This window comes from Dama dama, chromosome 24 (assembly GCF_033118175.1).
Source record: "Dama dama isolate Ldn47 chromosome 24, ASM3311817v1, whole genome shotgun sequence".
NCBI classification, from domain to species: Eukaryota; Metazoa; Chordata; class Mammalia; order Artiodactyla; family Cervidae; genus Dama; species Dama dama.
The window spans coordinates 6,996,317-7,019,976 of NC_083704.1; the positions used below are offsets into that span (position 1 = coordinate 6,996,317).

At 42.9% G+C, this 23,660-nt stretch overlaps 1 protein-coding gene across 1 annotated transcript; it reads left to right on the forward strand.

The window, feature by feature from the left end:
• The first annotated feature begins 4,818 nt into the window (after nt 1–4,818).
• Nucleotides 4,819–23,412, forward strand: MRPS24 (mitochondrial ribosomal protein S24). Its single transcript, XM_061127630.1, has 4 exons — nt 4,819–4,874; nt 4,954–5,022; nt 5,141–5,252; nt 22,977–23,412. The coding sequence occupies exons 1-4, from the start codon at nt 4,836–4,838 to the stop codon at nt 23,258–23,260; spliced, it is 504 nt and encodes a 167-aa protein (XP_060983613.1). The 5' UTR covers nt 4,819–4,835; the 3' UTR covers nt 23,261–23,412.
• Nucleotides 23,413–23,660: the final 248 nt, after the last annotated feature.

The following is a 23,660-nucleotide window of genomic DNA, read 5'->3' on the forward strand; positions in this document are numbered from 1 at the left end:
CATCTACGCTGTCTGCCTGGGGCCTCCATCCAGCTGTCCCTGGTCCTGGCTGGCCCTTCTTCAGGATGGCTTTGACGGCAGCCCCACCTCCACTCCACCACCTAAGGGGGTCATGGTCCTTATCTAAGCCCGTTTTACTTGTCTCCTTCTCTGCCCTCCCCATCAGAAGAAAGGATATCAAGCCCATTTTTTGTGTCTAGGTCTAGCACAGTATCTAAGAACCAGGGAGCGATGTCTCAGTGCCTTTCATATATGAGGCCCACGCCTATCCATCTACTTCAAGTGGTCCTGAAGTAGGACCCCTTTTAGTTTAGGCTACCAGTGTAGCAAAGGGTGTTTCTAATTGGTTCCACCATCGGGAGACTGGACTTCCTCAGCATGCCAATGCTGGTCAGTAATGATAGTTTTGGATGTAACCCCTCTTCTTGTGCCTCAATAGAAGGAGAGTTGAGGGGTAGGGGTAGGGGCTCATGGGGAAACATGGGATTAGGGCCGCTTTAGCTTCCTATGCAAGAGAGAAGACAATTCAAGACTCGGCTTTAATTTGATTTCAGTGGTTGTTTAGCTTAGTTCACAGAATAGAGGTCGTGAGAACCTCTGGGATTCTCTTAGTGAATGGGTTGGTTACTAGCAGAAAATGAATTACCTAGAGTGACACAAAAACCATAGGGTTACAAAATTTAAAGTATCAGCAGTTCTGAACTAGAACAAGTCCATCTTGTGAGGAGAACCAACATAAGTGGAGTTGTCTCCATGACCCCACAGCCAACAGGATGGCAGACGTCTCTGCCTGAGATCACTGCTCCCAGAGGCTGCATGCTTGTGAGTTCAGGAAACAAACACTGTTCTAGGCTGGACTGTGCTGTGCAGTCTCCTTCTCACACAGTGCCACCCCGCAGCCTAGCCAGTGCTCTGTCCTTTGACACAAGTGAGCCTTTGGGCTACACTGGACCCACTGAACCCATCTTCAAAAAAACTCCAGACCACACAGAAGCCCCCTCCTTTTTCTAGTCCCCTCAGCATAAGAGCTGTGATGGTCTCCTAAGACTGGTGGTAGGAAAGGGTTGTAAGGATCATCTAATATCCCTTTCCTGCAACGGGGTCTCTACAGATCAAGTTCTGGGGGTCTTTCACATAGACCTGGAGTTGAGGATGCTGTTTCTCAGCCTTGGCTGTAAATTGGGATTATCTAAGGAGCACTGCAGGAGGACAGGTGCCACCACTCTGCCCAGTACTGTCCTTGTGGTATGGGGTCCAGTGGACTCTAATATGCAGTCAGGGTGGAGAATCGCTGCTCTGACAGTAAAAAGGGGAATCTGGATCCTCCTGGCTACCACGAGGAGAGCAAAGGAGCTCACCTGTGAGGATAAACAGCTGGACATCCTTGTCTCCCCAGGGTTCTGGTCTGGACTCCCGGTAAGGGAGTCCCCCTGGGCCAGTCCGGAGCGCTCTGTGCCCAGCCACAGACACACGGGCCATTCCTCCATCCTCTGTGGTTCTGAACACTCACCCTCACTCAGTGATGCAGTGGAACCCCAGATACGGAATGAGCACATGCTTTGGAACAAGAAGGTTGCTACCCTTTGCTAGTTCTATAACCTCAGGGGAGTCTCCGAGCTTCCCCCTTCTGATCTGCAAAACCTGGACAATACTGCTTCCTTTCTAGGATTGATGGGAGAAGCAAAGTGTATAAAAACACCGTTAGTGTTTTGTTAAATGGAAATTACAGAAAAATAAATATCCTACTAAATTTTTTCTCTTGATGATCTAAAACAATGTAAGTTCATGCTAATGTATTAAAATATACTTTTAAGTTGTTTAAATCATGCAAACACATTCATGTGACCCCCCCTCCCCCATCACCCCCTTTCAAGGAACCAGCTGAATCCCTTTTTGCAACAAGGCATAGTATAAAATAAAGATAATAAACAAAAGGTAGTAAATGATCTGGATCAGTTTGGAATTCCTGGGAGACTCTCATGCATAAGGAAGAGTGGCAAAACTTGAACCCCAAGCACAACAGCTCCTGCTCGGCTGGACAGCACTGCCTTCTGCTGTGAAGTCCAGGCCATTGTCACCTCGATGGAAACCGTGGGTGAAGGTGGTGTTCCAGTGAATTCTCATAAACCCTCAATGGCTGGTTCATTTCTCTAAAAGGATATAGATATCAGAGACTTTATTATTTAAACAACAACAACAACAAAATATTTATTAACTGCTCACTCCATCAGGCATTTTACAAGGTGAGTTTCACAACAACCATCATTGTCCTCATTTTATAGATAAGAGAAACTGAGACTCAGGAAGGTCAAGTCACTTGCCTAAATTGACAAGCCAGGAAGTTGTAGTTCTACCTGATCTATATCTACCAGATCCCACGTTCCTCACCACTTTAGAGATTTAAAAATGCTTCTCTTGTGGCTCAGCTGGTAAATAATCCACCTGCAATGCGGGAAACCTGGGTTTGATCCATGGGTTGGGAAAGTCACCTGGAGAAGGGAAAGTCTACCCACTCCAGTATTATGGCCTGGAGAATTCCATAGACTGCAGTTCATGGGATCGCAAAGAGTCAGACACGACTGAGCAACTTTCACTTTTCAAAAATTTACCAAAATATAAACTACCAAACTTTATGGAAACTTTTAAAAGAAAAAAATACTATCAGCTTAAAAGAGTCCTTCAGTTAAAGTTGAAAGTTCTTATATTTGAAAAATATTGTGATTGAAGAACATCTCATTCCTATTCTGTCCCCTTATTCAATATGCAGAACAGCTGGAGGCCACAGTTAAAAATTTTAGAAATAAAACTTTCTTAGTAAAGTGGGCATGAAAGACACTGTCCCTTTTTGGAGAAACCAGCTCCAAATGGTCAGAGGAAACTTGATCATGGAAAATGTACTGCACTGAAGCCAAGGGTCCCTCTCCAAACCTCCCCAGTGTCATCTGAGGCAATTCACTGTTTGCCTTTGCCTCTATTTCCCTTCTACACAGATAATAATCTAGTCCTCCCCTCCACTGGAAACCACAGCAGTTGTAAGCAGCATTAGGGTGAATGATTTAAGTCAAAATGGTCAAATGGTGGCAACTTCACATGATTCAACCTAACAGTACCAGTAACAGCTCTATGAGGTGGTATTATTAACAAAACCAATTATATAGATTATGGGACTGAGGCTCAATTGTACAAAGATTGTTATACCTGAATCCAGAGTCTGTGTTTTTTCCATTATTATGTTAAATTCTTAACTAAGATATCCAGTGTTGATATTTTCCCCTCTGACAATAATTTCTGGATACAATTACCTTGGCAATGCTTTGGTTTGAGTAGAGCAGGTTCTATAATATCTCCAAGAATTTCCTGTCCATCAGCCCTTTCTCCCTTAAAACTTCCCTTCCTCAAGGACCAGATCCTAGATTATGGTCAGATGTGAAAACTTACCCTCTGCATAACCCATCCTTGAAGACTTGGATGATTTTTAAGTTTAAGGTTCAGCTAATTTATTAATATTAGTGTAAAATACTATATTAGGTGTACAACAATATTAATAATTCAATATTTTTATAGATTATACTTCATTTAAAGTTATTATAAAATTAAAAAAACTTTTTATTTTCCCTGTATCGAACAATATTTCTTTTACCCTACTTATTTTTACATTGCAGTCTGTGTCCCTTAACCCTGTCGACTAAAAACTACTAGTTACAACCTGTAAATACAGTTATTTTATTTGGTGGGAATGTTTAGGACCCTGAGCCTGGGAGACAGCAGCTCAGTAGCTCTGAGAACACTGCTTCAAGGAGGCGGGCCTGGGAGCCAGGTGTGCAAAGTTTGCAACAAAGGGAGAGGTGGGGACAGGCAATCTAAACATCGAAGATTATTGTTAAGTAAAGGAACTCAGCTAGCAAGTTTAGGAATTTAGTATTCTATGTATGGGAAGATGCAAGAGTCTGGGATTATTTAAGTCACTCCTTTCATATACTTCTCAGCTTGGGGCCACCATCTTGCATATTTACAGAGATAATTTCTCTTCCCTGAGTTCCCTTAGGGCCTTCTGGCTCACACAGGAGGCTGTAACCGTGACTTTGGTCAATCACTGGTGACTGTGACATCCTTAATTAAGTTCCTTATGTAGGAGTGGTGCCGAGTGTCAGCAAGGCTCAGGAATTCACATTTGGAAGGCTGCAATCACGCAGAAAGCTGTGACATCGCCTGCCCACCAATATGGCAAGAAGTATTTCATTTCAGTTTCGTACCCCTCTCTTGCCCCTCCCAAGAACTGTATAAAGTTTTAACCAAAAGATTTTCTTCTTTATTTGTGGATAAGTCAGTCACCCCCCACCCCACATTTTTAAAACGATATTATCTGAAGACAGAGCTCAGCAGCCTAATCTCTCAGACGTGGTAAAACGCTGTTTCTCTAAAGACCCTGGCCAGGCGGGAGTGTTAGCACCGACCCTCCGAAACACTCTTCACCCCAGCAGTGAGAGCTCTCAGACAGCGAATCCTCGCGTTCAGCATCCTTCAGTTTCCGGGTCGATGACGCAAACCACGACTGTGGCACGGCGGAGGGGTGCGAGACGTGCACAGGGCTGCGGGGGGAGGCGCAGAGTCCTGCTCCCCGCACCTCCCGGCCCCACACAGCCCGGCTCCTGAGCCCGGAGCCGGGGCCTCCACCTGCCCGCAGCAGGTCGGGGCTGATGGCGCGCAGCCCCGCCAGGTCGAGAGGTTCGCACCCCCGCGCCGGCCCGCGGGTGGTCTCGCCCTGGTGGAAGCCTCGCGCGGTTTGTCTTTACCCGGCCTGCTCGGCTCCGCCCCGCCCCGCCCCCCCGCCCAAGATGGTGGCGCTCCACTGCGGTCGGGGGCTCAGGCCTCTGGTGAGTGGGCGGTGCGGGCAGGACGGCCGGGTGGCGGTGAGGGCCCCTGTCTGGGTCTCACGCCTCACTGTCCCTACAGATGCTGTCCTGGAGCCGGGATCTGCCGTGCATCTGGCGCGCCCTGCATACCTCCGCGGTCTGCTCCAAGGTGAGCGCAGCATGAGGACTCGGCGGCCTCGGGGTCTGGGACCTGGGGGTGGGGGCATGACCTACGGCTTGCCCTTGGTCAGTGGTCGCGGAAAGTCACGGCCTGTCTTTCTGTTCAGAACCGGGCGGCCCGAGTCCGAGTGGGCAAGGGGGACAAGCCAGTGACCTACGAGGAAGCGCATGCGCCTCATTACATCGCCCACCGCAAGGGCTGGCTGTCATTGCACACAGGTGAGGGGACGGTGCGGGACAGAAGACGTGCTGTGTCGTGACTGTCACATAAAACACGAATTGAACACGTGTCAGAGATTTTATTTAACTCAGTAATAAATGGGTGGGTCAGAAATCAGTTAAATAAACAAAGTAAAGAAGAATTAATATAGATGAGAGGTATGTGATACGGAATGTCCAAATGTATTTGAAGGGATGCAAAACGGTTTTTTTCCATGGTGGGGGGCAAGGACTTTGTTGAACTTCCACAGAAATTACTTGCATGCTTAAAGATAATTGTTTTGCATTGCTGTCGGTTATTTGGAGCTTCCTGTATGGTTCAGCAGTGAAGAATCTGTCTGCAGTGCAGGAAACCTGGAGACACTGGTTTGATCCCTGGGATGGGATGGCAACCCATTCCATTAATCTTTCCCAGAAAATACCATGGACAGAGGAGCCTGGCGGGTGACGCAGTTCATGGGGTTGCAGAAAAAGTCAGACATGACTAAATGACTAAAACAATAAAAATCAATTATAATTTAGAGATATAAAATAGCTCAGAGGCAGTGAAAAAAGTGAAACCCTGTGGAATTTGAAGGACCCAGGAAACTGTTCTAAATATTGCAGTTTTCCACCGGAGCACAAATCGACATACAGTTGACACTATTATTTGCGATTCCATGTTTGTGAATTTGCCTGCTCCAGGTGCTTTTTGATTTCGGACTTGCGTGACAGAAAGCGGTAGCTTGCAGCAAGTAGCAGCAAGCGGTAACTGAAAACAGGGCCTTAGTTTCCCAGACAGGGAGTCCTAACCACTGTACCACAGGAGCCAGCAATTAGGGCCACGTTCCCTAGTCTTGCCTGCCTAGTCAAGAACAAATTCAGGTAAGGAGGCAGAAGATAAAGAATAAAGTAGAAAGTTTACTGAAAGGAAACATACATGCAGAAAGGCTCATAGGCAAGCCCAGAGAGAGCGCCCCTTTGGGAAGTTTAAATCCTTTGTAAAGGGGCAGTTTTCCAAGTCTGTGTCTTCCCTCAGGCCAGTCACCTTGCTTTGTTTGCTTTGGTTAATTTGTCTCAGGACCCTCCCCTCGGGTGCCCAGGTACACCCTAGCCAAGATGGATCTTGAAGTGAAGGCTTCTGGGAGGAGCAAAACTCATTGTGGCCTGGAATTGTCCTCTGACTTTTGACCCCAAGGAGCCCTTCTGTGCATGTGTAGGGTTTTTTCTTTCTTTATCCTTGCTATGATTATTCCCTTGGGGTGTTAGCAGGAGACAAAGACTGCATATCTGCCCAGTTTTTGTTGGTCGTAAATTCCTCAGCTGAAGCCCACCTGTCTTGTATCTCAGGAAATGCAAGCAGAAGAGCGGCTGATCATAAATGTCCAACCTGAATTCCATCTATCTCCTACCTCACTTTCACGTTCATCCTCAGCTGTGGGCAGAGCAACAACTCTGCATGTACCTTCCCAGCTGAGGTTGAATAAGGCTCTCTGCCTTCCTGTTTCAGCTTTCATGCTATAAACGAGTACTGTTTTTGAGATCTGTTAGAAGGCAATGGCAACCCACTCCAGTACTCTTGCCTGGAAAATCCCATGGAAGGAGGAGCCTGGTAGGCTGCAGTCCATGGGGTCGCTAAGAGTCGGACACGGCTGAGCGACTTCACTTTCACTTTTCACTTTCATGCATTGGAAGAGGCGACCCACTCCAGTGTTCTTGCCTGGAGAATCCAGGGACGGGGGAGCCTGGTGGGCTGCCATCTATGGGGTCGCACAGAGTCGGACACGACTGAGTGACTTAGCAGCAGCCACAGCAGTGGCATGTTTTCAAGTTTTGTGTTTTTTGTTGTTGATTCCCCTGACATGTTCTTCTTACCAGCAAAATCTTGCCTTTCTCTGCCCACTGATGCCGAATAAAAAAATACAGGCAGAGTTTTGAGGAATAGAAAGATGGCTTTAATCTTCAGCCAGCTGAGGGGAGAACACAGCAGGCTAGTGTCTGAAGAGCTGTGCCCCACTCCTAGGGGAAATGAGACTTTATATAGCTTGGGTCTTGTGGTCTTAGGGTAAATGATAATGCTTAAAGTAATGAAGATCTTGAATTTTTCTTGAATTCTTAAGAAACAGTCATAGTTGGCATCAGGTAGCCTGGTAATTCGGTCTTGCAATCTGGTAGCCCAGTAGTTGGGTCCATTTGTCTCTGGGTTATTGTACTGTGGCCTTCTTTCTAAAATGCAGAAAGCTACAAGGGTGGTCTGCAAAGGGAGTGCAGTGAAGGTGAGTAAGCACAGGTCCAGGATGTAACTAGCATAGAGTTAAAGGGTAGTAGGTGCAGGATGTAACTCATGCAGAGTTAGGGGGCAGTAGGTGCAGGATGTAGTTTACGTAAAGTCAGGTTAGTTTTGGGAAAAGCAACCCTAGTTGCAGACTAAGATTAGGAATAGGTAAAGTAAAACTAGGTAAAAAACTAGTAAAACTAAAATTAGCTCTTTCAGGCCCGTTTATGTTTCTTCTCCAGCTTGTTCAGTGTTCTCTCGATTTTCTTTATTCTCAGGAAAGGGAAAGGAAAATAAAGAGAAACTCATTCCTTTTTTTTCCTTTTCACTGCAACAAATTCCCCAGTGTTAATTTATTTACTCCATGTTAGCGGAGGAAGGGAAATAGGTATCATTCTTGTCTGGCTGAGGAGAAAACCTCAGTTTTGCTCCACTTGACGATCACCAGCTGTCTAACCCAGGGGCTCCTTTATGTCCTATTTCAAATCCCCTTTGAGAGATGTGAACCCCAAGAAATCTTTATTGGGAAGATGAGGGACTATAGCTTGTCTTCTGTAGCTTGTTCAGGCTGACAAGGGACTTGTCAACCCTACCTGGTTGGGGTCGTGGAGTTATCACTCTGTTTCATTATGTTTTATTAAGGGACCCTCGGGTGACTTCTCTTGTTATTCCTCCAGGATCTGTTCTTAGAAGTGCTGTAATCTCTGTATCATCCTTACCTTGATGTGAATCTGTTGTAATCTGGAGGAGGCAAAATTTAACAAGTAGTTTTTTGTTTTTCTTAAAAGAGTAGAGGCCAAAGATTGGTGAAAGAATTACTGTAACCAGGAGTCAAAGCAGGAGTAAGAACCAAGCTACATTTGATAACAATTTTGAGTGTGGTCTAGATAATGGTCAGTGCTTGTGTTATCCTGTCCAAAGTAATGGAGCCATTTGCACTCAGTTAGAACTGGAATCAAGATTGCTGGGAGAAATATCAATAACCTCAGATATGCAGATGACACCACCCTTATGGCAGAAAGTGAAGAACTAAAGAGCCTCTTGATGAAGGTGAAAGAGGAGAGTGAAAAATTTGGCTTAAAGCTCAACATTCAGAAAACTAAGATCATGGCATCCGGTCCCATCACTTCATGGCAGATAGATGGGGAAACAGTGGAAACAGTGGCTGACTTGATTTTTCTGGGCTCCAAAATTACTGCAGATGGTGACTGCAGCCATGAACTTAAAAGACACTTACTCCTTGGAAGGAAAGTTATGACCAACCTAGACAGCATATTAAAAAGCAGAGACATCATTTTCTCAACAAAGGTCTGTCTAGTCAAGGCAATGGTTTTTCCAGTGGTCATGTATGGATGTGAGAGTTGGACTGTGAAGAAAGCTGAGCGCCGAAGAATTGATGCTTTTGAACTGTGGTGTTGGAGAAGACTCTTGAGAGTCCCTTGGACTGCAAGGAGATCCAACCAGTCCATCCTGAAGGAGATCAGTCCTGGGTGGTTAGTTGTTGCAAACTTCCTGATGTTAGATCCTTTGTTCTTGAAGTCAGGTCTTGGATTCAGGTCATGTTCAGGTAATGATTTTCCTGTAAATCTCTACCAAATGAATGTTATTCTTTGTCTTGACAAGAAAGGACAAGGTCCCAAGGCCCAACTTTTACACTCCAGGGTCCTGGTCCTGGCTAAGAGGAGGCAGAGCTCAGTTGACAGTTCGCTCAGGGCCAGGTCTCCAGACTTTGCCCAACCCAACTAGTCCTCAGGCCTCCAAAGAGGGGAGACCAGGTCCCACAGACTGTGTCCCAGGCAAACTGCCACTGTTACTGAGCCCAAGCTCATTCTGCTCGCTGCCAATAAATTTGGAAATGAGTTGTTGGAGCAAGGAATAATGACTTTAATTGGAAGGTCAGCAAACAGAGAAGATGGCACACTAGCCTCTCAAAAACCCTTAGAATTCAGGGTCTATACAGTAGAGGGAGGGGCTTTCAGTAGCACCGACCAATAGCAGAGCAGGGCTGTTAACGGTCACTTCTCTATGGTGCTCACTTGATTCCAGGGAGGGGCCCACCAGGGTGCTCAGCCAGTGGCTGAGCAGAACCATTATAGCTGGTGTCTGTCTCAATGGAGCATGCAGGCCAGCACCAGGGAGGGAAAGGCCGCTTATGCCTTGGGTCCCACGTGGGACCACCACTCCACCATGGCTGTTAGGTCACAGAGACCAGGATCGGGGAGAGGTTCACCGCTGCCTCAAAGCCTTGGTGAGGGCTCTGAAAAGCCCTACAGAACACAGTCCCAAGCCTGTTCTTTGGGCCCCCCATCTCCCCCACTGGCCCAAGGCTGGGTGAGCTGGAGGGCCTTGGGAAGAAGGCCGGGATCTGCCTCTTACCTTACTCTCCACCTCATGACCAACACTCAGCTGTTGTCTGAATCCTTTCACTAACTGTTGCTCATTGACAGTTGGTTGCCAGTGGGCGAGGCCCGCTGAGGCACTAACCAATGGCTGAGTAGGACCCGTTGCCTGATAGTAGGGTACAGAGTAATGATGCCCAGCAGTGGCTGTGTGCTAAAGGCTGTTACAAGAGGAGCCTGGCAGGCTGTAACAGAACAGGATGAGCATAGCCCTTAGCTGGCAGCCACTGCTCTGCCTCCTTACTGTGCACCCTGTTACTAGGCAACAGCCTAGTGCAAGTCATTGCTCGCTGCCTCAGTGGGCCCTGCTCATAAGCAACCAGCAATCAGTGAGCGACCGTTCGTGGTCCTGCTCATCTATTGGTCAGTGCCACAGTTGGCCCTGTCCACTGATAACTGTCAATGAAAGATTACTGGGGAAGTGATCCAGTCAGGGATCAGTGGTGTGGTGGCCGTGAGGTGGACAGTGAGGTAAGAGGCAGAGTCAGGCCTTCTCCTGGAGGCCCTCCAGCTTACCCAGCCTTGGGCCAGCAGGTGAGCTGGAGGGCCCAGGGAATAGACTGGGGACTGCATCCTGCAGGGCTCTGCAGCCCTTACTGAGGCCCTCCACTAGCCGTGGCCCAGGCCCTGAGGCAGCAGCGAACCTCCTTCCCCATCCCTGTCTCTGCAACCTGATAGCAGTTGCCTTCTGCCTGGTCACAGTCTGGGGGACCTGGTCTCCCCATTTGGGCGGCCTGATGAGACTGATGACCAGTTGGTTGGGTGCCTGGCTCCCTCAGGGATGAGAGCTGGGCAGGCTGTGAAAGGAGCTGCCAACTGAGATCTGCCTCCTCTTAGCCAGACTGGGACCTTGGAGGGTGAAAGTTGTTGTGCATTGGGACTTTGCCCTTTCTTGTCAGGACAGAGAATAACATTCAGCTGGTAGAGATTTACAGGAACGTTGTTACCTAACCATGACCTGACCTTGAGAAGAGAGGATCTGATTTGGAGAAGTCTGCAACAAGTAACCATACCCATCCCTCACCCTTTGCTTTTAAACAGCTTGCTGAAATCTTTTTAGTAACCTTGGGGTTCTTAGGGCATGAGCCACCATCTCTTTGTATGAATCTATAATAAACCTTTTTCTGTTCTAAACCGTAATGTTTTAGTATTGATGGACCTCACCGTGCATCTGGCACACAGACTTGCGATTTTGGTAACAATTTAGGGCTACAGTCCGTGTGTTCACAAAGAATCAGACATGACTGAGCATGCACACACGTACCATACAGTATAATCTTTGTTGTTGTTCAGTCACTAAGTCATCTCTGACTCTGCAACACCATGGACTGCAGCATGCCAGGCTCCTCTGGTCCTCTGCTATCCCCTGGAGTTGCTCAGATTCATGTCCATTGAGTCAGTGATGCTGTCTAACCATCTCATTCTCTGCTGCCCTCTTCTCCTGCCCTCAATCTTTCCCAGCATTAGGGTCTTTTCCAGTGAGTCGGCTCTTTGCATCAGGGGCCAGAGAATTGGAACTTCAGCATCAGCCCTTCCAATGAATATCCAAGGTTGATTTCCTTTAGGGTGACTGGTTTGATCTCTTGGCAGTCCAAGGGGCTCTCAAGAGTCTTCTCCAGCACCACAATTTGAAAGCATCAGTTCGTTGGCTCTCAGCCTTCTTTGTGGTCCAACTCTCACATCCGTACATGACTATTGGAAAAACCATAGCTCTGACTATACAGACTTTTGTGGACAAGGTGATGTCTCTGCTTTTTAATACGCTATCAAGGTTTGTGATAGCTTTCCTTTCAAGGAGCAAGCATCTTTTAATTTTAGGGCTGCAGTCACTGTCAGAAGTGATTTTAGAGCTGAAGAGAATAAAATTCTGTCACCGCTTCCATTTTTTCCCTTTTTATTTGTCACGAGTAATGGGACTGGCTGCCATGAGCATAGTCTTTTTAATGTTGAGTTTAATTGGAGGACAATTGCTTTACCATATTGTATTGGATTCTGCCGTACATCAACATGAATCAGCCATAGGTGTGCTTATGTCCCCTCCCTCTTGAGCTTCCCTCCCGTCTCTCACCCCTTCCCACCCCTGTTGGCTTTCAGAGAACACCGAGTTTGAGTTTCCTGAGTCATAACACAAATTCCCATGGACTATTTTACATATGGTAATGTGAATGTTTCCATGTTACTCTGTGTTCGTCTCATCATGTCCTTCCCCTACTGTATCCACAAGTCTGTTCTCTGTGTCTGTCTCCATTGCTGCCCTGCATATAGGTTCATCAGTGCCATCTTTCTAGATTCCATATATATGTATTGCAGGCGGGCTCAGTTGTGTCTGACTCTTTGTGACCTCATGGACTGTAGCCTGCTGGGCTCCTCTGTCCATGGAATTTTCCAGACAAGAATATTGGAGTGGGTCGCCATTTCCTACTCCAGGGAGCTTCCTGACCCGGGGATTTAACCCACGTCTCTTGCATCTCCTGCATTTGCAGGTGGATTCTTTTACCACTGCATCAATATGTGTTAATGTAGGATATTTGTTTTTCTTTTTATTAACTCTGTATAATAGGCTCTAGGTTTATTAGAGCCTTATTAGAACTGACTCAGATGCATTCTTTTTTATGGCTGAATAATATTCCATTGTATATATGTACTACAAGTTCTTTATCCATTCATATGTCCATAAACATCTAGGTTGCTTCCATGTCCTCGCTATTGTAAATAGTGCTGCAGTGACCATTGGGGTACACATGTCTTTTTCAGTTATGGTTTCTTCAGGGTATATGTTCAGTAGTGGGATTGCTGGGTCACATGGTAGTTTTATTCTTTATGGTCTAAGGAATCTCCATACTGTTCTCCATGGTGGATATATCAGTTTACATTCCTACCAACGGAGCAAGAGGGTTCCCTTTACTCCACACCTTCTCTGACATTTATTGTTTGTAGATTTTTTGGTCATGGTCATTCTGACCGGTGTGAGGTGATGCCTCATTGTAGTTTGTTTGTTTTTTAACTTTAAACCTTTTATTTTGTATTGGGGTATAGCCAATAGGTGTGCTATTGTGCACTGCTAACAATGCAGTGCGGGTGGACAGTGGAGGGACTCAGCCATGCATTTACATGCATTCATTTTCTCCCTCACCCCTCCCATCCACCCCCTCACCACTCTAACATTGAGTAGAGTTGCATTACTGTGTATAATTGTTCCTTCTTCGTTTTCCATTTTGTATATATTAGTGTATACGTGACCTCCCCAAACAGCCTAACTATCCCTTCATGCCAACAACCATAAGTTCGTTCTCTGAGTCTCTGTTTTGTACATAAGTTCATTTATATTACTTCTTTTTAGATTCCACATATAAGGGATGTCATACGATGTTTCTTCTTCTCTGATTTATTTGTCAGTTTGACACTGTCTAGGTCCACCATGTTGCAAATGGCATTAGTTCATTGCTTTTTAACGGCTGAGTAATATTCCATTGTATATATGTAGCATCTTATTTATCCATTCCTCTGCTTATGGACATTTAGGTTGCTTCCATGTCTTGGCTATTGTAAATAGTGTTGCAATGAACATTGTGGTGCATGAATCTTTTTGGATCATGTGTTTCTCCAGATGTATGCCCAGGAGTGGGATTGTAGTGTCGTATGGTAGCTTAGTTTTTTAAGGAACCTCTGTACTGTTCTCTGTAGTGGCTGTACCAATTTACATTCCCACCAACAGTGTAGAAGGGTACCCTTCTCTCCACACCCTCACCAGCATTTATTGTTTGTGCATTTTTTGATGATAGCATTCTGACCAGAGTCTCGTTGTAGCTTTGATTTGCATTTCTCTAATAATTAGCAATGTTGAACAACTTTTCATATGCCATCTGTATGTCCTCTTTGGAGAAATGTCTGTTCAGTTCTGCCTGAGTGGGCTGTTTCTTTTGTTGCTGTTAAGGATTATAAGCTGTTTGTAAAGTTTGGAGACTAATCCTGTCAGTCACATCAGTTGCAAATATTTTAATATTTTCTCCCAATCTGTGGGTTGTCTTTTTGTTTATTGTTTTCTTTGCTGTGTAAAAGCTTTTGAGTTTAAGTAGGTCCTTTTTTTTTTTTTTTTTTTTAATTTACATTATTCTGGGAGATGGATTGAAGAAGATGCTGCTATAATTTATGTCAGAGAGCATTCTGCTGATGTTTTCCTCTAGGAATTTTATAGTGTCCAGTCTCACATTTGGGTTTTTAATCCATTTGGAGCTTATTTTTGTGTGTAAAGTTAAAGACGGGTCTATTTATCTATTTTTGTACCAGTACCATACTGTCTTGATGACTGTACTTCATAGTAGAGTCTGAAGGCAGGAAAGTTGATTCCTCCAGCTCTGTTTTTCTTTCTCAACATTACTTTGGTTGTTCGAGGTCTGTTGTGTTTCCATACAAATTGTGGAAAATACCATCCGTGGTTTAGTAGACACTGCATTGAATTTGTAGATTACTTTGGGTTGTTTAGTCATTTTCACAATATCAATTCTTCCAATCCAAGAACATAGTATATATCTTCATCTCTGTGTCATCTTTGACTTCTTTCATCAGTGTCTTACACTTTTCTGCATACAGCTTTTTTGTCTCTTGAGGTAGATTTATTCCTAGGTATTTTATTCTTTTGGTTGCAATGGTGAATGAGATTGTTTGCTTAATATCTCTTTCTGATTTTTCATTGTTAGTGTATAGGAATGCAAGGACTTTCTGTGTGTTAATTTTATATTCTACAACTTTATGATATTCATTGATTAGGTCTAGCAATTTTCTAGTGATATCTTTAGCATTTCCTATGTATAGTATCACATCATATGCAATGAGAATTTTCCTTCTTTTCTGATCTGGATTCCTTTTATTTCTTTTTCTTCTCTGATTACTGTGGCTGGGACTTCCAAAACTATGTTGACAAATAGTGGCAGGAATGGGCAGGCACCTTTGTCTTGTTCCTGACCTTAGAGGAAATGCTTTCAGTTTTTCACTGTTGAGGATAATGTTTGCTGTCGTTTGTTGTATATGGTCTTTATTATGTTGAGGTAGACCTACTACCTGTGCCTACTTTTGGGGAATTTTTATCATAAATGGGTGTTGAATTTTGACAAAAGCTTTCTCTGCATCTATTGAGATAATCATATGTTTTTTCTTTCAGTTTGTTGATATGGTATATCACATTGATTGATTTACTTGAATTGAAGAAACCTTGCATCCCTGGGATAAATCCCACTTGATCATGGTATATGATCCTTTTAATGTGTTGTTGGATTCTGTTTGCTAGAATTGTGCTGAGGATTTTTGCATCTATGTTCATCGGTGATATTGACTGGTAATTTTCTTTTTTGTGTGTGATTTTTTTGTCTGGTTTTGGTATCAGGGTGATGATGTCCTTATAGAATGAGTTTTGATTTTTTCCTTCCTCTGCAATTTCCTGGAAGAGTTGAGCAGGATAGGTGTTAGCTCTTCTCTAAACTTTTGGTAGAATTTACCTGTGAACCCATCTGGCCCTGGGCTTTTGCTTGTTGAAAGATTTTTGATCACAGTTTTGATTTTGGTGCTTGTGATCGATCTGTTCATGCTTTCTGTTTTTCCCTGGTTCAGTTTTTCTCAAAGAACAAGCTTTTAGTTTTACCGATCTTTGCTATTGTTTCCTTCATTTCTTTTTCATTTATTTCTGCTCTAATCTTTATGGTTTCTTTCCTTCCACTAACTTTGAAGGGTTTTTTGGTTCTTTTTCTAGTTGCTTTAGTAAAGTGTAAGGTTAGTTGTTGATTTGATATTTTTCTTGTTTCTTGAGGTAGGCTTGTATAAACTTCTCTCAACTTTTGCTGCATCCCATAGGTTTTGGGTCATATTTTAATTGCCATTTGTATCCTTGTATTTTTAAATTTCCCTTTTGATTTCTTCAGTGACCTGTTGCTTATTTAGAAGCGTGGTGTTTAGCCTCCATGTATTTTTTCAGTTTTTTTTTCTTGTAGGTGATACCTAGTTTCAGTGTTGAGCTTGGAAAAGATGTTTGATATGATTTCAATTTTAAATTTACCACGGCTTGATTTGTGACCCAAGATGTGATCTATCGTGGAGAATGTTCTATGTGCACTTGAGAAAAAAGTATACTGTGCTGTTTTGAGGTGGAATGTTCTGAAGATACCAGTTAGGACCATCTGGTCTAATGTGTAATTTAAGGCTTGTGTTTGCTTATTAGTTTTCTGTCCAGATGATCTGTCCATCAGTATAAGTGGGGTGTCAAAGTCCCCTGTTAGGATTGTTTACTGTTGATTTTCCCTTTTATCATAAAGGTTTTTAGTATTTGCCTTATGTATGAGGTTCTCCTATGTTGTGTGCATAAACATTTACAATTGTTATATGTATCTTCTTTTTGGGAGGATCCCTTGATCATTATTCAGTGTCTTCCTTATCTCTTGTAACAGTTTTCAGTCTATTTTGCCTGATGTGAGATATGAGTATTGCTACTCCTGCTTTCTTTTGATTCCCATTTGCATTGAATATCTTTTTCCATCCCCTAACTTTCAGTCTGTTTTTGTCCTTAGGTCTGAAGTGGATCTCTTGTAGGCAGTTTATAGGCAGGTTTTGGTTTCTGTATCCATTCTACCAGTATGTATCTTTTGGTTGGAGCATTTAATCCATTTACACTTAAGGTAGTTATTGACATGTATGTTCCCACTGCCATTTTGTTAAATCATTTAGGGTTTGTTTTTTTTTTTTTTTTGTTTTTCTTCTCTGGTTTCCTGCTGGAGAAGTTCCTTTAGCATTTGTTTAAGGTTGATTTGGTGGTGCTGAGTTCTCTTAAGCTTTTGTTTGATTTCACTGTCAAATCTGAATGAGATCCTTGCTAGGTAGATTAATCTTGGTTGTAGGTTTTTGTTTCATTACTTTAATTATATCCTGCCACTCCCATATCTTTTTGCCTTTTCATCCTGTTTGTGGGGTTCTCAAGGCAAGAATACTGAAGTGATTTGCCATTTTCTTCTCCACTTTAGAACACACTGTCACATAGGATCATAGGTCACGGTGAGACACTAGTGATTCACTTAGTCAGAGTACCAATAAAAGATTTCAAAGGCAAACACAGAGCAGGTAACTTAAACGGTAAAGAACTTAAAATCTGTTATCAAAGGCAGTTTAGGATTTTAAGAAAACTTGTCCGCCTATCAGAGAGAAAAACCAAATTCAAGATTTGCACCAGCTTTTTTGTTTTTTTTAATTTGCTTTCTCAGTTATTTATTTTGAACTTTGTTAATCCTGACCACAAAACTCTTTTCTTGGGGTCCATTTTCCACAGACCTTTTTATCACTTTCTGTATCATTCTTTTTTTTTCTCATCCCCCAAAACCAGCCACTTGTAAGTCAGACTTGCTTCCTCCTCCGTTAATAAAAAAGCAATTCCATTTCTCATGTCTTGTTTACTGAAAATGAAAACACACATCCTTCTTCCTTAAGCAGTCATGAACTGTTCTTTATCAGCACTCTGTAGATTGATAAACATAAATCCAAATAATAATTTCTTGAAAAGTGTGCTTCTTACTGAAAATATCTCAGTGTGGCACCAGACACATTTATTGATATGTGCTAATATATTATTACTTAATGTTGATATATGCTATTAATGTATTCTAAACCTTTTGCTTCTTTGTTAAAGGAAGCCAGTGTTGAGTAATTAATGTTTCAGTATTGTATATTGTTTGGAAATTGTCTAGTTATTCAGTATACATCCATCATCTAACTTCATTTAGCACAACTCTATATTTTAAGTTAAGTAAGACATTGCTAAAACATAAATATTCCTAATTGACCTAAAGCTTTTATCTCAGATTTGTTTTCTTTCCTTAAAAATTTCTTCAGATTGAGTTACTTTCCTTGATGACAAATTTGTAACAAGTGTAACAAGATTTTATTTAGCTTTTATTAAATCTGGGCGCAATAAGATGTATTATACTTAAGGTAGATAACTCTAATGTATATTTATGCTAATTAGATCAACAAACTAACACATTAATACTTGGTATTAATAAAATACTGAATATTTCCCTGTTCACATGAATCTGAAATTTAGCTTAATTTCTCTTGTGTTCAGAAATGGTTGATTTGTAAGCACTTACTTTAAGCCAGTTAATTAGAGCTCATTGACAAATTAACCTCAGCAATATTATCCAAATCAGAGGTGCATACTGAGACATACACATATATTCAGACAGAGATCTCATAGTTTCTCTTGAGATGTAAGTATTTCTTGTCCCCCTCCCACTTTTTTTGCTCTTTGAATCATATCTATCAGTTCAGTTCAGTTCAGTTGCTCAGCCGTGTCTGACTCTTTGCGACCCCATGAACTGCAGCACGCCAGGCCTCCCTGTCCATCACCACCTCCTGGAGTTTATTCAGACTCATGTCCATTGAGTCAGTGATGCCATCCAATTATCTCATCCTCTGTTCTCCCCTTCTCTTCCTGCCTTCAATCTTTCCCAGCATCAGGGTCTTTTCAAATGAGTCAGCTCTTCACTTCAGGTGGCCAAAGTATTGGAGTTTCAGCTTCAACATCAGTCCTTCCAATGAATATTCAGGACTGATTTCTTTAGGATTGACTGGTTTGATCTCCTTGCAGTCCAAAGGTCTCTCAAGAGTGTTCTCCAAGATGATAGTTCAAAAGCCTCAATTATTTGGTGCTCAGCTTTCTTTATAGTCCAACTCTCAAATCCATACATGACTACTGGAAAAACCATAGCCTCGGCTAGACGGACCTTTTGGCAAAGTAATGTCTCTGCTTTTTAATATGCTGTCTAGGTTGGTCGTAACTTTCCTTCCAAGGAGTAAGCGTCTTTTAATTTCATGGCTGCAGTCACTATCTGCAGTGATTTTGGAGCCCCCAAAAATAAAGTCTGCCACTGTTTCCACTGTTTTCTCATCTATTTGCCATGAAGTGATGGGACCGGATGCCATGATCTTTGTTTTCTGAATGTTGAACTTTAAGCCAACTTTTTCACTCTCCTCTTTCACTTTCATCAACAGGCTCTTTAGTTCTTCTTCACTTTCTGCCATAAGGGTGGTGTCATCTGCATATCTGAGGTTATTGATATTTCTCCCAGCAAGCTTGATTCCAGCTTGTGCTTCTTCCAGCCCAGCGTTTCTCATGATGTACTCTACATATAAGTTAAATAAGCAGGGTGACAATATACAGCCTTGACATACTCCTTTTGCTATTTGGAACCAGTCTGTTGTTCCATGTCCAGTTATAACTGTTGCTTCCTGACCTGCATATAGGTTTCTCAAGAGGCAAGTCAGGTAGTCTGGTATTCCCATCTCTTTCAGAATTTTCCACAGTTTATTGTGATCCACACAGTCAAAGGCTTTGGCATAGTCAATAAAGCAGAAATAGATGTTCTTCTGGAACTCCCTTGCTTTTTTAATGATGCAGTGGGTGTTGGCAATTTGATCTCTGGTTCCTCTGCCTTTTCTAAATCCAGCTTGAACATCTGGAAGTTTACAGTTCACATATTGTTGAAGCCTGGCTTGGAGAATTTTGAGCATTACTTTACTAGCGTGTGAGATGAGTGGAATTGTGCGGTAGTTTGAGCATTCTTTGGCATTGCCTTTCTTTGGGATTGGAATGAAAGCTGACCTTTTCCAGTCCTGTGGCCGCTGCTGAGTTTTCCAAATTTGCTGGCATATTGAGTGCAGCACTTTCACAGCATCATCTTTAAGGATTTGAAATAGCTCAACTGGAATTCCATCACCTCCACTAGCTTTGTTTGTAGTGATACTTCCTAAGCCCCACTTGACTTCACATTCCAGGATGTCTGGCTCTAGGTGAGTGATCACATCATCATGATTATCTGGGTTGTGAAGATCTTTTTTGTACCATTCTTCTGTGTATTCTTGCCACCTCTTAATATCTTCTGCTTCTGTTATGTCCATACCATTTCTGTCCTTTATTGAGCCCATCTTTGCATGAAATGTTCCTTTGGTATCTGATTTTCTTGAAGAGATCTCTAGTCTTTCCCATTTTATTGTTTTTCTCTGTTTCTTTGCACTGATCACTGAAGAAGGCTTTCTTACCTCTCCTTGATATTATTTGGAACTCTGCATTCATGTGGGTTTATCTTTCCTTTTCTCCTTTGCTTTTTGCTTCTTTTCTTTTCAGAGCTAATTGTAAGGCCTTCTCAGACAGCCATTTTGCTTTTTTGCATTTCTTTTTCTTGGGGATGGTCTTGATTCCTGTCTCCTGTACAATGTCATGAACCTCCATCCATAGTTGATCAGGCACTCTGTCTATCAGATCTAGTCCCTTAAATCTATTTCTCACTTTCACTGTATAATCTTTAGGGATTTGATTTAGGTCATACCTGAATGGTCTGGTGATTTTCCCTGCTTTGTTCAATTTAAGTCTGAATTTGGCAATAAGGAGTTCATGATCTGAGCCACAGTCAGCTCCTGATCTTGTTATCTATAGGTCAACAGTAACTTAGAATTTTTTGTAGAGGACTCTGTGATGGAAGCTTAGAGGAAGTGCTTCCTATTCTAGCTTGAACAGTTAGTACTGGATGTTGGCATGCTCATACCAATATAAACAAACCAAACTGCCGCAGCAGGAAGTCATTAAAAGCAAAGAAAATGGCAAAGACATGCCCAGAAATCAAAAGCAAGGGGGCAGAAAAATGCCCCAAAGGGATGGCATGGAGATGTTCAAAAATCAAAAAGCCAAATGGCAAGAATGCCTCAAATGTGACTTCCAAGTCCTGCTCAACCTGTGACATTTGTCCAAAGTGGCACCTTGTGAAAGCAGTTTCTCTTCATAGAAATTTCCAAACTGGGACTGAAGCGATTCCCCAAACAGGAAACATCAATGGTCTCTAGGGGGTTTACTAAACTTAGCAGTTTGGTACATACAAAACTCCCTCTTTTTTTTCATCCAAGAATTAATGTTTTCTTGGAGTAGAAATCTGTGCCAGAGGGGACAGTGTAAGAGAAGGCGTCTTCAAGGCAGAAATAAAGCTTCTGTAGCTGTAGAGCATTTTCTCCCCTATTCTCCACTGTAGCCTCGGAATTATGCAGCCAAGTTGGCTGGTTGGGTGTGTTTGGGGTACAGCCCTACAACAGGGAGTCTCAGGCCATCTGGCCTCAGAGAAATCCCCCAATGAGCCACTCTTCTTGAAAGAGCCTGGTGTGGAGAGAGATCCCGAAACTTCCAATCAAACCAAGGGGCCCTGTGGGGTCACCTGCCCGCAAGCAGATTCTGCATGAGCTCCCATTTATTGCTGCCAAAATCTTGGCTTTCTCTGCCCACCCATGCCAAATAAAAATTATGGAGACAGAGTTTAGAGGAAGAAGTCAGCTGAGGGGAGAACACAGCGTGCTAGTGCCTCAGGAACTGTGAACCAGGAGACTTCATTTTTTTTTTTTCTTTTTTCTTTAGACTTTATATAGCCTGGGTCTCCTGGTCTTAGGGTAAATGATAAGGCTCAAAGTAATGAAGGTCCTGCATTCTTGCATTGTTTCAAAACAGTCATAGTAGGCAGCAGGAAACCCAGTAATTGGGTTCATTTGTCTGTGGTTTATTGAATGTGGCCTTCTTTCTGCAATAAAAAAGCTACAAGGAGTGGTCTACAAAGGGAGTGTGATGAGGGTATGCACCAGATACTGGATGTAATTAGCAAAGAGTTAAAGGGTAATAGGCTTCCCTAGTGGCTCAGATGGTAAAGCGTCTGCCCACAATATGGGAGACCTGGGTTCGATCCGTGGGTCGGGAAGATCCCCTGGAGAAGGAAATGGCAACCCACTCCAGTACTCTTGCCTAGAAAATTCCATGGATGGAGGAGCCTGGTAGGCTACAGTCCATGGGGTCACAAAAGAGTTGGACACGACTGAGCAACTTCACTTAGGAAAGGGTAATAGGTTCTGGATGGAACTCATACAGTTAGGGGGTGATAGGTGCAGGATGTAATTTACATAGTGTCAGATTAGTTTGGGGAAAAGTAAACCTAGATACAGAGTACAGATTGGGAATTAAGTAAAATTAGGAGTGATTATCTCTTTCAGGCCTGTTTATGTTTTCCCTCCAGCCTGTTTACTGTTCTCATTATTTCCTTTGTTCTCAGGAAAGGGAAAGAAAAAAGAGAAACTCATTGCTTTTTTTTTTTTTCTTTTCACTGCAACACCGTCTAGTGTTCCTAAGCACAAGAAGACTGTGTTGTACCTTACAGGGCATAATTGTTAGAAAAGCTTCCTTCAGGCATGTGTTACAGAGCTGTTGGGAGAGAGTTCCGTGTTAATCAGCCATTTGTAGGTGTCTTTAACAGAGAAATAAAATAAGGCTTAATATCAGTCTGTTGATAAAAATATTGTAACCAGAGACTTGCAGAATTTCCACCAGGAACAGTGGTTTAGTTTAGTGTTTACTAATTTGTCATTCATTTTGATTATATAGGACATAACTCTTAACTTTACAAAGCATAACTACTATGAACTAATGAGAATCAACAATATTTTGTTCTTTATAAGGGTTCTCAACTTGAATGTTTGAGACACATCTGTCTAGAGAACCTACTTAAAGTATGGATTTCTGTCCCAAACCCTTTTCAAGTTCTTGTTCTGAGGTCTAGGGGTTGGGTGTGGAGACTCATAACAAATATTGTAAGAGGTGCAAAGGTTTATGATCCACAGTGAGAATTTACTTGTTGAGGCCATGGCTCTCGTTAAGTGAGAGAGCTCACATCTCAGAAGTAGCTTGATGGCCTCATCTCTCTGGCCCATGGAATGACCAGTGCTTCTGTATGGCAATGAGGAAGGAGTTGGAAAGGGGTACTCTGTGTCTACATAAAGGAATCATCTCAGTTTTGTGCCCTTCTCTTTTGTGAGACAAGATAATGATAATACATACTTCACAGGATTTGTTTGGGGATTATTGAAATAATGTTCTTGAAGCTTCAGAGTATTATTCTTTTTCCACTGTAGAAGAAAAGAGAAGAGGCTAAGGTGGGGAATTGAATGCCCAATGCTCTTGGATGTTACCTCTGGAGTTTTGGCCAACTCACCATGGTACCCTTGTCTCTTCAGGTAACCTGGATGGGGAGGACCATGCTGCCGAGCGAACAGTGGAAGACGTTTTCCTTCGCAAATTTATGCTGGGCACTTTCCCAGGCTGCCTGGCTGACCAGCTTATTCTAAAGCGCCGGGCTAACCAGGTGGAGATCTGTGCCCTGGTCCTGAGGCAGCTGCCCGCACACAAGTTCTACTTCCTTGTGGGCTACAGTGAGACCCTGCTGTCCCACTTTTACAAGTGTCCTGTTCGTCTGCACCTCCAAACTGTTCCCTCAAAGGTTGTGTATAAGTATATCTAGGACATACATCAAGCTTTTTACATCAAGTTGTAGCCTGCGAAGGACAGAAACTTGTGAAAATGGACTGAAGTAGAAATAGGGGAACTGTATCCCCTCAGATCTCTGAGACTTTGTCTTCAGTGTTGCTATGGAATAAATACACTCCCCATGTTGTCTTGCTTCTTGGTCTGTCTAGAGAACTAGAATAGGGTCTTTGAGGATGCTCCAGGGTTCCCAGGAAGGCTGCCAGTTACCTGAGGTTTAAGTAATAGCTATGGTTCAGTGCACATCCTGTGCCAATCACTGTGTCAGGAACTTTAACTGAAGTTCTTTGTTTTCTCTTAAAATGGAAAGATCCATTTTTGGAGATTATAAAGCAGTTATTTTTTAAAAAATCTATTTCAATTTAAGTCTGAATTTT